This window comes from Cyclopterus lumpus, chromosome 7, assembly GCF_009769545.1.
Source record: "Cyclopterus lumpus isolate fCycLum1 chromosome 7, fCycLum1.pri, whole genome shotgun sequence".
Lineage (NCBI taxonomy): Eukaryota > Metazoa > Chordata > Actinopteri > Perciformes > Cyclopteridae > Cyclopterus > Cyclopterus lumpus.
Genome location: NC_046972.1, coordinates 13,613,150 through 13,625,173, shown reverse-complemented (window position 1 = coordinate 13,625,173; position 12,024 = coordinate 13,613,150). Strand labels below are relative to the sequence as shown.

The 12,024-nt window shown below is 39.6% G+C and overlaps 1 protein-coding gene across 1 annotated transcript; it reads right to left on the bottom strand.

Annotated features, from left to right (window-relative positions):
- Positions 1 to 5,308: 5,308 nt before the first annotated feature.
- On the bottom strand, positions 5,309 to 11,431 carry copz1 (COPI coat complex subunit zeta 1). Its single transcript, XM_034537373.1, has 9 exons — positions 11,310 to 11,431; positions 10,820 to 10,888; positions 9,505 to 9,586; positions 9,324 to 9,415; positions 8,364 to 8,419; positions 8,171 to 8,248; positions 7,998 to 8,049; positions 7,869 to 7,907; positions 5,309 to 5,843 (listed from the first exon to the last, which is right to left on the bottom strand). Exons 1-9 carry the CDS (start codon positions 11,409 to 11,411, stop codon positions 5,796 to 5,798), a joined length of 618 nt encoding a protein of 205 aa, XP_034393264.1. The 5' UTR covers positions 11,412 to 11,431; the 3' UTR covers positions 5,309 to 5,795.
- Between the last annotated feature and the right edge of the window lie 593 nt (positions 11,432 to 12,024).

Sequence of the window (12,024 nt, the reverse complement as noted above, 5' to 3'; positions counted from 1 at the left end):
GTTATACTACAAACAGCAGAGCAGACATAAAGCATGATTTTACGGAAGAGATCTCAGTGGAATGGTTAACTCTATGCAGGTATATTTCTCTCAACCGCTTCAAACACACCGCCGAACTATCCGTCATTCCTCTGAGTTCAGAGGGATCATGTCTCTTAAAGATGTAAAACCTGTTTTCTTTCTCTTACATGACACATTGTCAAAGGGCATGTGTGTAACCCCAAGTGATCAAGTTCACGAGAAGGTCCCTGATGAAATTACGCAATCTCACTTGACAAGGAAAGTCCAGGGCTTTCCTCTCTCTCTTTATTTTCCGACAATGTTCTACTTGAGTAGACAACCTCGAGTGTGAAGTGAAAGAGTAAAGAGACGGATTTGATATCCAACGGAAAGGGAGCATGAATCCACTCGGGGTTGATAGACGGGGCAGTGGCTGCTGTGCTTCTTAGCCTTAGAGACTTCCATGGTTTAAGGCTGTTAACGGGGCCTCGCTCCCGCTCTTCTTGATCTTGTCAGGATAAACTGTCGGGCTGATGAAGAGATAGGCTGCAGATAGATGATGGCTTTGCACGAACGCTGGAGCTGCAGTGAGCAGATACAGTAGTCCAGACGCCAAAGTGACTCTGGCAGTGTGATGCTGTTGATCAGCTATGATATATATATTTGTGTGATTTACACAGACACTCAGGGTATTCTGACCCCAAAGTCAAGCAAAAACCTGCTGAACATTAGAGATGTAGAATGAGAGAAGAGAATAAGACAAATGCACATTCCCATGCAGGTAGGAAAACCTCCAAAGAGAAGCAAGATGTGACTGGATGCCTGCAGACCTGCACAATCACACACATGTTCCATTCCTCTCTCTTTGCAACACAACTGAATGTATCTCTTTGGCCGAATATTTTGTGAACTATTCAAATTATTTTGGGGATAGACACCTAGCGTTGTACACATTCACACATTTCTCTCTTCTTCGTCTTTGCTTCCAAAGAAGGTTTCTTCTCCTCTCATGACGTCAGGACTATTATACTCCAGAGCACCTCCCTTCAGGGATAAGATTTTACGATTGCAACCTGACACCGTTTCTGTGTCCTATAAGCGACAGAGCTGTAACTCACTTCAAAGGCAGAAGGCATCAAATCACAGTGCGCCCATAAATTAACCTGTCAGGTATTGGCCAATGAGAAGGCAGCATTAAATCTTTGCTGTCATGCTGGCGGCCAATGGAAAGACGGTGCCAGTAAATCTGTCAAGGCCGCGTCTGTTAACGGTGTTGTGGTGTGGTTGGGGAATCCACGGGGAGGGAGGGGAGAAAGTGAGAAAGAGTAGATGACAGGGGAAGGAGGGAACAAATGGAGGGTTCAGAGCTATGCAACAGAAAATGCTTTTCTTTACATTCTTCAGTTCTGCTACAAAACGACATACACACGTGCTGTAGTAAAGCAGTGGAGCGTTTACAGAGGATTTTTTCCCAGCAAAACAAGACCAAACGTGGCCATAAAAAACGGGAAAAACAGACAACATATTTTCCTAATGGATGCAGTGGGAGTTGAATAACCAGCAGAAACACTCATAAAGCTTTACGGCCGGCACGGCTGTGTCTGATGTTGACTGCATAGAGTGAAACTGATTGATGGCTCTCCTTTGCATCATTTTGAGACCGAAACCTAGTGTTGACTGTTTGATAACATCAGTAATCTAGTAACCTTTGACTGTTATGACACAGCAGCACCAATAGCAGGGATAGGCGCCCAGCAACACGCTGCTCTCTGGATTACAGGGAGGGACCAGTTGAACCAGAAACCAGATGTGCCCCAGTTGTGCTGCTTCAGAGGATGATATAGTTGCCCCTATGGCAAAGCCACCCTGAGCAACTACACTTTTGCTATTCAACCACAAAGAAGCACAACAGGGTCCTGCTGTATCTAAGCCCGACCAGCTTTGACCACAGACTATTTTCACCTCTACATCCACTATCACTCTTCTAAAGCATGCATTCACCAAAAGAGTAATGCACTGCACAAGAGAACTGTGGGGAAAACAGCAGAGGGAAAACTCATCAGGTACAATATTTCCTCGATTAACAATGCCCTTGGTGGTGCGCTTTCATTATCCTATCAAAGTTGAACATTTTCATGTAATAAATCTTGCAGGTATCATAAAATAACTGGTTGTGCAAAGGCATTGCTTCTCCAAACCAAAGAAAAAAACATTCCCTTAACAAAGCCCACTTTTTTTTTTTCCTTCACCAACCTGTAACGACATCCAATAAACCAACCACATTTGTGGTGACATTTTTATCTCACATCAACCACAAAAAAAAAAACATTAGCATCAGAATTTACAGTCATCTTATGTCATTACTATGAATACTTTTTTTTATTCAGAAACATAAACAGAGTGTTGAGTTATTGCAAAGGCAGGCAAGAGTGCAATGGTGGAGGTGTTGTTTTTGGCTGGCTTTTCCTGGAGTGGCCATGATTCTCTGTTCTATGGGAATCCATAAACAGACCCAGAGAGGGCAACTGGAGCCATAAACCAGTCAGACTGCTGAGATGCTGCTGAGGCAAAGGGAGCAGGACTGGGCCCATACCTCCTCTCTGCATGCACACACACATCTATGTGCGCTTTGAGCAGCCCTCACCCATTATAAACATTTCAAGTATATCATATATAATGATGCTGTGGATATGATGGCGGTTGACTTTATTTTGAAAAATGAGAACAGGCAGCTCAACAATAAACAAAGGGCAGGCTGATCTCAGGACGTTTTTCCAGACATTATGTTAATATCATTATGTTGAATGTAAGCATTATCTACGAGATGAAAATGTGAAAGCAGTAGAAGTAAAATGGCCTTGTTAATTTTAATACACTGGATCATTAAACATCATGTGGGTCTTGGCCTTTGTCCTGCTCGGAAAATATAATGACACTTCCTTTAATATGTTTACTGTGCTGCATCCAACATGCTGTCATTGGTTTCCCCAGTGTTGTTTCTCTTGAGCAGGGCACACCATTGGATGGGTGCTCAGGTCCATTGACTATGACATAAAGACTCTGTAAGCTTACTGATGATGATAATTTATTGACTCTAATTCACACAATCCACTCGCACACATACACACAAGAGAAAGAGAGCGACTCTCTCACTGTATGCGTCGATCAATTACAAGGCTCTAGCCCACACGTCTCTGACAATTTTACTGCATGTTATGTACAGCATGTCAAGCCATGGCGTTTCAAACTGTTATACTCGTGTCTGTATAATTAATATAAATTACCTCGCTGTTTTTTTATTATGGAGCAACTGTAATTAGCGGATGAAAGCAAGTCGCTGCGCCCCTGATGGTGCTGCAGGGCTATCTAGATGAAAAGTGAGCGTCTGGACAGGCACCTTGGGTGGGATCTGTTTTAACCCTCTCCCTGTCCAACGTGCCCTCGCTTGGATCTCATCTAATCACATTTATTGCTGTCTACTTCTGCTAACCTCATCCTCTTTAACCTTCATGTTTCCCTCTCCCTCACTGTAACCACACAATGAGACGGAAGCTTCTCATTATACCAGCAAACTAGTGCGATAACAGTAAACCGGTGCCATAATGGAGTCCATTTATAATGATTACCTTTCCCTTTCTTGCTGCTCTCTCTCCAGTAAAACACTTTGAAAGTAGCATCAACATGGGCTCTATTCATGCTATCTCTGCAGCAATAAAGAGACACAGATTCAGGGGCTGAATTAAACTGAAGTAAAGCCAAGACAATAGGTCCACAGGTCAGAGTCAATAACAGTTTCATTGACTACACTCCTCTCACATCAACCCACATGCATGCATCCGGGCACGGATACAGACTTTCTGTTGCCTTTTTGGTATCAGCTGTTAACTGGCATTGATACACAACATGCATAGAGCTGTTCATCAGGTATTTCATGAAAAGTATGAGCTGAATTCAATCATTAAGTTATCTTTCCCAGAATAATTACAATGTAATTTCCTTATAAAAAAATGTAAAAAGCTACACAACCCTACAGAATATGCTGATTCAATTCAATCATGTCTATGCCTTAAAATAGACTGTTTACCGTTGGCCCTTTTTTTGTCCTACAATTGTTGTGACTAAGATAAGCAGCTCCCATCACATTTCACCGAGGGTGCAACAATCGCAATATTTAACTGATTGTTTTCCAGTAGATGTGTGGAATGTCCCATCTGGCAAACACAAGGGTGAAAGGCTTTGATTTACAGTCTGCATTCTAAAAAGTCCCACTGTGTGTGATCTTTTCCACTAACTGCTCCAGGCCAAAGACATCAAGAGCATTCACTTTATCGGCCACTCACTTTGATGCCTAGGCCAAGTCACTCATTTATATATAAAGAGAAAGAAACGGAAAGATGCAAACTTGTTACAAGTTCATAAAATGGTTACAAACAGTAGCTTAATGATCTTTTACCAACAGACAAGTCACAGCATGCCAAGTGCACTAGATCGTGGTGTCCGATTGTACAGACAAGATCTGCAATACCGACCTACTGTGCTTCAGATTAAGCATGGTTGGATCTGTTGGTTGCACACCCAACACAAATCTCTCCCGAGCAGAAATACCTTCAAGTGGTCATCATGAGAACATATGCAGCTACCTCGCTGGAAGAATGCAGATAGATCATTGCTACTCCTGTAATATGCATCAGGTACCCACATGATGAAGGGCCCTTTCTCCCATCCATTTCTCTCCGTGGTGTCCCTTTCATTTGCATTACAATGAGAGTACGAGTTTAGTACTTGAAGGTGGGGGTGCATACGTCGACGCACACGATTCATGCTGCTCAGTGGCTCTCTACAGAGTAGAAATTAATCACGTATGACTCCATAAAACGTATCTGCATGTCACAGCAACATAGTACAGTGTAAGCTCCCGATCACAGCGGCATGAATGAGTCTCCTTCCTGCTCTACTGTCTTGTCTTCAGTATTTATGGGCCTCAGCCTCGCAGTTTGCTGCAGACGCCAGGAGATGGAGCACTTGCACAAGTGTCCCTGGCTCTTGCTGAGATCTTGAAGAACAAAGAGCACACAGCATGGCCGCTCTGGAAAAAAACAACTCTTAAAAGCCTGTCATATTAATACCAAATAAAGCATGTCTAGAGTTTGTCGATAACGTGTTCCTAAAATGAATGGTGAAGATTGCAATGTTCATCACACAGCAGGTAGTATATGTCACAGTTGTTCATATATTGGTGTCCACAAATATTTATTATAAGTATCTGATGAATGGCAGATCGCTCGACAAAATATATTCAAAACATACCTTTGTGATTATTAGTATGACAACAGTACAAGCTGCCCACCTTTATTTTAGATCACAATGTTCATGTTAATTAAATGACAGAGACAGTGCCTCAATACTTTGTACAGTAAGATGACGGTGCTGTTAAATGGGATGAAATTCTTGGTCAAGGACACATGTGGAATGTTTCAACAGGCTATAATGAGGTTAAGATATGAGACAGATTCACTGGTTTAACACATAGATGCTCTCATGAAAAAACTAACAAAACAGACTGTACTGGAATGTACACCATATCTTATCCTCAAGTTGATTATGTCATACAATGCAAGTCCATGCAAGAAAAAGATTGGAAAATTAAACTTTGTCGAGCAGTAATCCTGGGAGTGTGACTGGATCAGCCAGGTGTACGCCTCACAGCTTTAATTGAAGGAGAGTAGAAGGAGTTTGCTGATCAGAACAGAGACTGGGCTGAAGAGCGGATCACTGGTAGACTGGTACAGCCGTGACTATCGTAGAAGGGACCACTTGATCTGTTCTTTGGCAGACTGAAGAACCTGTGGATGAAAACTCAGTTTGACCAAGCAGATCGCTCAAATGACAAGACAAATGCATTTCTACTGCCTCAACGCGGCTCTCAATATGGCAACGGCTAAGCGGCCGCCATGAGCTAGCCAGTTGTGCACGCTCACATGCACTAAAAGACATGCCCACCTGGCCCGGCTTTATCAACAAAGCACAGAGAAGCTCAGATTATAACACACACAAAGAGAGTGACTTAATTCTCTGTTCAGGTTGACATTACTCTACCATATCTTTACTCAGCAAATAGTTGTTTGCTGCAATATAAATGCTCATTCTATGTATAGAACCTCTTAATGTCCTGACCAGGATAAGAATGGCTACAGTAGGAGATAAATCTTTTAGGAAAAAGCTATCAAATAAAACTAAATGAGAAACAAGTGGCATCTTATTGAGGAGGTTAAGGGGAACAATGGTCAAAAAACATGCACATTTTTGTTAAAAAAACAGAACAAAAAAGGCTAAACGGGTAATGTGACTGCAAGATCTAATTAATCATCTCAATTCATTGAATGAAAGGAGAATCATAACCATAAAGTATGGAGATTGGGGACAGCTATTAATCATAGCTAGATGAGGGATGGTGGTAGCCAGTCTCAGGCCTCTTAAATGACAACATTAATCAAGAGGAGCTCACACACAGACAAGACTCATGTAGGAACTAAAGGATAGGAACCACTGTTGACTACACCTTTACAATCATGTACACTGTTGTTTATAGAAGAAAATGCAATATATGCAAGGGCGTCATTTTAGAGTCCGAAAACTAATGTTGTAATATTTAGTAAAAAAATAAAGCAGAAGAATCAGCCACGGAGAAGCAGAGCCCGCTCAAGCTCCCTGTCCACTCTCCTCTAGTGTCCGCCAGCCTGCAGCTGAGCAGCAGCCCTACGTTAGCAATGTCCAAACCACAGAAGACGGAGGACATAAGAAGAACTAATGTGACTGATGTTTTCAGACACAATCTATATTAAGTCGGCTAACGTTATGTTACAAATAATTATTGTGTAATCATGTTGGAAAATTAATATATCTTAACATCTTATACATTGGCTTTGTTGAAATGCTGTGTTCTTGGTTTCATATTATTTTAAAAGAGCACACAGTCAGACCACCACTATGCTTCTTCACTCAACACATTCTTGAAAGAGTTTCTATTTTTTGGAAGTAATATATTATGTCTGTAGTTCAGTAGGAGCTGCTGCCCAAGTAGGTGATAAGCAAGGAGCAGGGACAGCCTGTTTACAGTGGAGAAGAGCAATAATGTTAATGGCCCAAAGTACAGATGGATGACAACTTTAAATCATTAAATGCATTTTAGTTGTAAAGGTAAAGTATATATTGTCCCTCCTGGCCTAGAAATACAAATGTCAAAAGTCTTGTCCACTATTGTGCAATGTGTGATTTAAATAACTTTATTTTTTGTATCTTTTATATCATATATATATATATCATATAGGCGTATCGAAAGTAGGAAAAAATGGCTTGGACCTCAAAGGGTTGTCAAACCAACATAAAGTGTCATCGAATGGCGTCCGGCCACCACAGCTCTGTATTTAAAATTGCACTTAAATCCAATCAATAAATGAAGTAGGTCTCCGGAGTGGTTTTATTCTGCACTTTTTTTGCTTGTGCGGTAATATATTTGATCACTTTTTGCGGTGTTTTTCTTAATATAAGACTTTTGATTCGGCCATCCATCATGAATAAAAAATATGGTTGTGTTCTGTTCAAAAACAGATAGGGTTATTTGAAAAACTATCTGAAGCACTTTTGAGGATTTGTGCCTGTAATAACTTTGCCCTCGCCTTTGACATAAAAATTTCGCCCTGAATATATGACAAATTAGACTGGCGTGACAAAGTAGGAGTAGAGGAGAATGATGCTATAACAATGACCTTGCCGTCATAGGTTCTGAATTAATGAGCTTTAACAGTCAATAAACTAATGGAGCTTTTAAACTTTATAGCAGAGAGAGACGCAAGGATTGTTTTTCTCACCTGGGTGACTGTCTGCTCTGTCAAAGGCACATCATCCCCCTACAGAACAAATTATGTTACGTATATAATTTGACATAACCAAGATCAAACTATGTTGAATATTTCTGAAAGGAGAGAAAAGGAGCTTACTCTGAGAGCCACACGGTGCACAACTTGTTGTGGGTCACTCTCCAGGATCACCCTGTAGTAGGCAGCAAAGAGACAGACCGAGAATTATTCATCCCAGAGAAAAGAAAGATGTACTAAAATCATGCTCTTTATTTTTTTAGCAAGACAAGTTTCAAACTGAAATGTGTACATACCCTCCATCTACAATTTCATCCACAGCCAGAAAGAGACCCTCCATATTCTCCAACAAAGCCCTTCTCTCAACATTCTTTCTACAGAAGAAAAATAAACATACATGTCAAGCTTAACTTTCTAGACATCAGAAAAAGATTTGTCCAAAAAAGTTGTTGGAAGTTTGGCATAAAAATAACAGCTGTAAAAACGTACCTCAACATCTGACTGAGCGAATCAAAAAGGCAGTTTAGAACAGCCATAAGCATAAGCTGTTGAGGATTAAAAAAAAAAATTAGATTATGTTCATGTCTAATGAGCCTACATTGTTTTTCTATCATCTGGAGAAAATCATTCAGGAAATAACATGTGTGTAATGTTTTTTATGGTTTTCACAATAATTCTGTGGACCTTAAGGCACATCATTTATTATATTTTCTACCTAAGCCAAACTTGGTATCCATCTGTGCAGACTTAACTATTGTAGATATAAATAAAAGAGACATCAAGAGTATAAATAACACCCTATTTCATAAAGGATGAAGTTAATTTTATTGTTTGTAAAACTAAGAAAAATAAATACCTCTGGGAAACCCAAATATAGACAGATGAGTTCACATTGACACGCATTATCATTTAGTTTCTATAGCAACATCTACTGTATAGAGAATACATATGCTTGTTAAGTCGTAGCCAAAACATCTCTGATCAATTTATCTAGGGCATCATGTTGTTGAGAATATTTTCATGAAAATAAAAATCTGTATGATGGTTCGATTATTTATTTCTGATACGAACATTTATTTATTGTTTACATAAATCAATGTCATGTTGAATTAAAGGAAACACTACAACAAAATTATAAATAACACTGCCAAAAGTGACATGTAACAGTACTTAAATTCTAAATAGGTAGAACTGCATCATCACTAAAGACAATCTCTAAATGTCAATTAAAGAATTTGCTAAATTAAGACTCATTATTAAAAACTGCTCAAGTATGTAAATATTTTAGTGTTTTGGAATATTATATTAAATTGGGGAAACTATCAATTGTCACAAATTATGGTTTGACAATTCAAACCATCACACCAGTTGCAAGAGACAGGGTGGAATTTTAACACTTTTCTCATTTTTCAATAATTAGGTTACAACTCCTACTTAAATTAGGCTTACCTCATTTTCATGGGAACTTCCAATCACATAAAAGAAAAGGTCTATGTTGCTCTTGTAGACAACAGTGAGGCCTTCAAGTAATGCTATCTCACCTAAGGACACACAAAAAGCAACCAATGCATGTTATTAGACGTACTGAGGCAGGAAAGTGACTATCTTTAAAGTAGTAAATATATCTTACTGTCCGTCCTGTGTGTTTTGTTGAATATGTTCTTCTCAAACGCCTTCTGCTCTTTCACTGTTGGGTATGTATCGTCATAATACTGTTGAATTTAAAGTTAAGACGGTATTATATGTTGCAAAGTAAACCCATAACCCAAGGCACACTTTTATTGGTTTGAATTTTGAGTAAAAAAATAAGGCAGGCGATATTCAATATTTTTCTTATTGTCAACAAATACAATAAAAAGACCAAAACCAACAGTGCATTAGTCAATCTCTAAATACTTTCCAACTTACACTATCGGTCTGTGACACTCGTGCTGTGTTCACACCAAAAAAGAGCAGATCCCATACAAAGTCAATGCACAGACGCGAATGGTTGCGAATGCGCAAATCTTCGCCGGGCGCCGTGAATGACGCGAATGGAATGCGGCGAATCGAGCAAAGCGCAAAATTTGCCTCATTGCGAATATTCGCAACGCTTTTGGTGTGAACGCAGCATCAGCCCAAAGCACATTGGTTCTTATTTAGCAAGTAAATCTATTACAGACAACAAAAAGGTGAACATGTGCTAAATCAACAAGCACATGCTGCATAAGTCAGTATTCACAGCATCGGCAGTGTACGGGATGTTGACTAAAAATAAACTGCACTGCTTGTGATGCGGATGTATTATGAGGCTGTATGTACCATGTCATGTTCCGATAGAAAGAAGAAAAAAACGTTTACCATAGAACAAGCAGACATAATCTATTGTAAAAAGAAATCCAATTTGTATGTGGTGAGCTATAACATTTTAGCTGACATTAAATACATATTTTATAATCATGAATTAATGTACAAAAATAATCAAAACTGCAGTAGTCTTGGCATTAGTGTGGGCTGCATATGTGATGGAAGATGTCACTGCTAAATTCACCACATGGTTACAGTTCAATTAAATGGTCCTACTTGTTTTAACCAAAACACACCATAAGCCCAATTATACATAAAAAAAACAATTGTTTATGTGTATTTTACCCCCAACTAAGTTCACTAGTGAATAGGCCCCTTAACGGTACACACCGTATAACATATTGTAAATAATTAAAAGATAGTTAGCTGGTTAGCCAACACATAACACAAACACATATACATATATATAGCCCCTAACCCTAACCCAGATATAGTTTGGTTTAGTGGGAATGAGGGTAGTGCAAAATGTAGTGTTATGGTAAATCAGTGCTGTTTAAGTGGGATTTGCTAATAAGAACAATATAAAATGTCCCCAGGTGGATCCTTTACAGCAGTTGGCCCAAGACGGTCTGCTGGTTGTACACTTGTCTCAATCTCACCTTGGCATACAGCCTGTCTCCGTCGTTGTCCAGGATCAGAACCGCTTTGACAGTGTACAAGGATGGTTCCTGATAAGACACAGTCATTGAGGCATTTAGCTAAGTATCAAACACACCTCGAAGTCAACAACCGAGAAGTTAACAGGTAACGTCACACTTTGACAGGACTGCGGTGGATGAATGAAAACACCAATACAATACAAATAGTAACAATGACTAGTCATTCGCGAGGTCACAAGGAAGACATGACACTTCCACATCACCAGCAAACACATTACACACGAAGCTGACGTCTCTGAGGCCAAGTTAGCTGGTTAGCCAACACAGCGGACAGTTCGGTTAGTTAGCTCCCTAACTCCATAACTAGATTAGGGTTATCATATATTGCTACGTTTAGAGAAACAACCACATATGGCCATACCAAGAAGTTGTAACTTAAAGCTTAAATGACACATGTACTGTGCTAAATTAATTAATGCGCTAATGTTACCAGTATTGAAGAATCCATCTTCTTTCTTGTTAGCGAACCAGCTAGCAGACTACGGCTGCGCGCGGCCACGTCATACGGAAAACGAATAAGGCTCTTGCCCATTGGCTGATACAGAGCCTGCGTGGTACGTAGTAGGGCAAAGAGCTAATCCAGAGCCAGGCAAGATAATACAATACATGTATGAGATTCAAAATCACCAGCATCTGTAACACATTTTGTTTTGATAATGTCCAGTGAGTAAAGTCAAACATGGTATGCAACGGTTATTCGGTCTTCTGCTCGTCTACTGTAAATTAATATGGCAGCAACCTGTTTCTCAAAGTAAAACATAATGGTATGTAATTATCAGATGTAAATCCCTAGGAATGATGCCTATATGAACTCTTTTATTCATATTCTTATGAACTACACAAAGCCATTGAGGTTATTTCCAGCATTCAATTCACTACACAGTTAAACCAAAACATATACACAAATAGTTCACACTTTTTTTTCATAGGGCCAAAATCCTCTCATTTACAAGCCTTGTTAGCTTGCTTGTACTCATCAACATCTTTTTTTCAGGATCCTCCTACATTTGACCAACACCAATTATCATAGTTGCCACTTCTGGGAAACATCTGGAAAACCAAGCTGATGGGGATTTCCCTGTATCTCACTCCATGAATGACATCACTGTTTGGCCTTACTGTAAGATATTTTTGGGCTTGAGTTT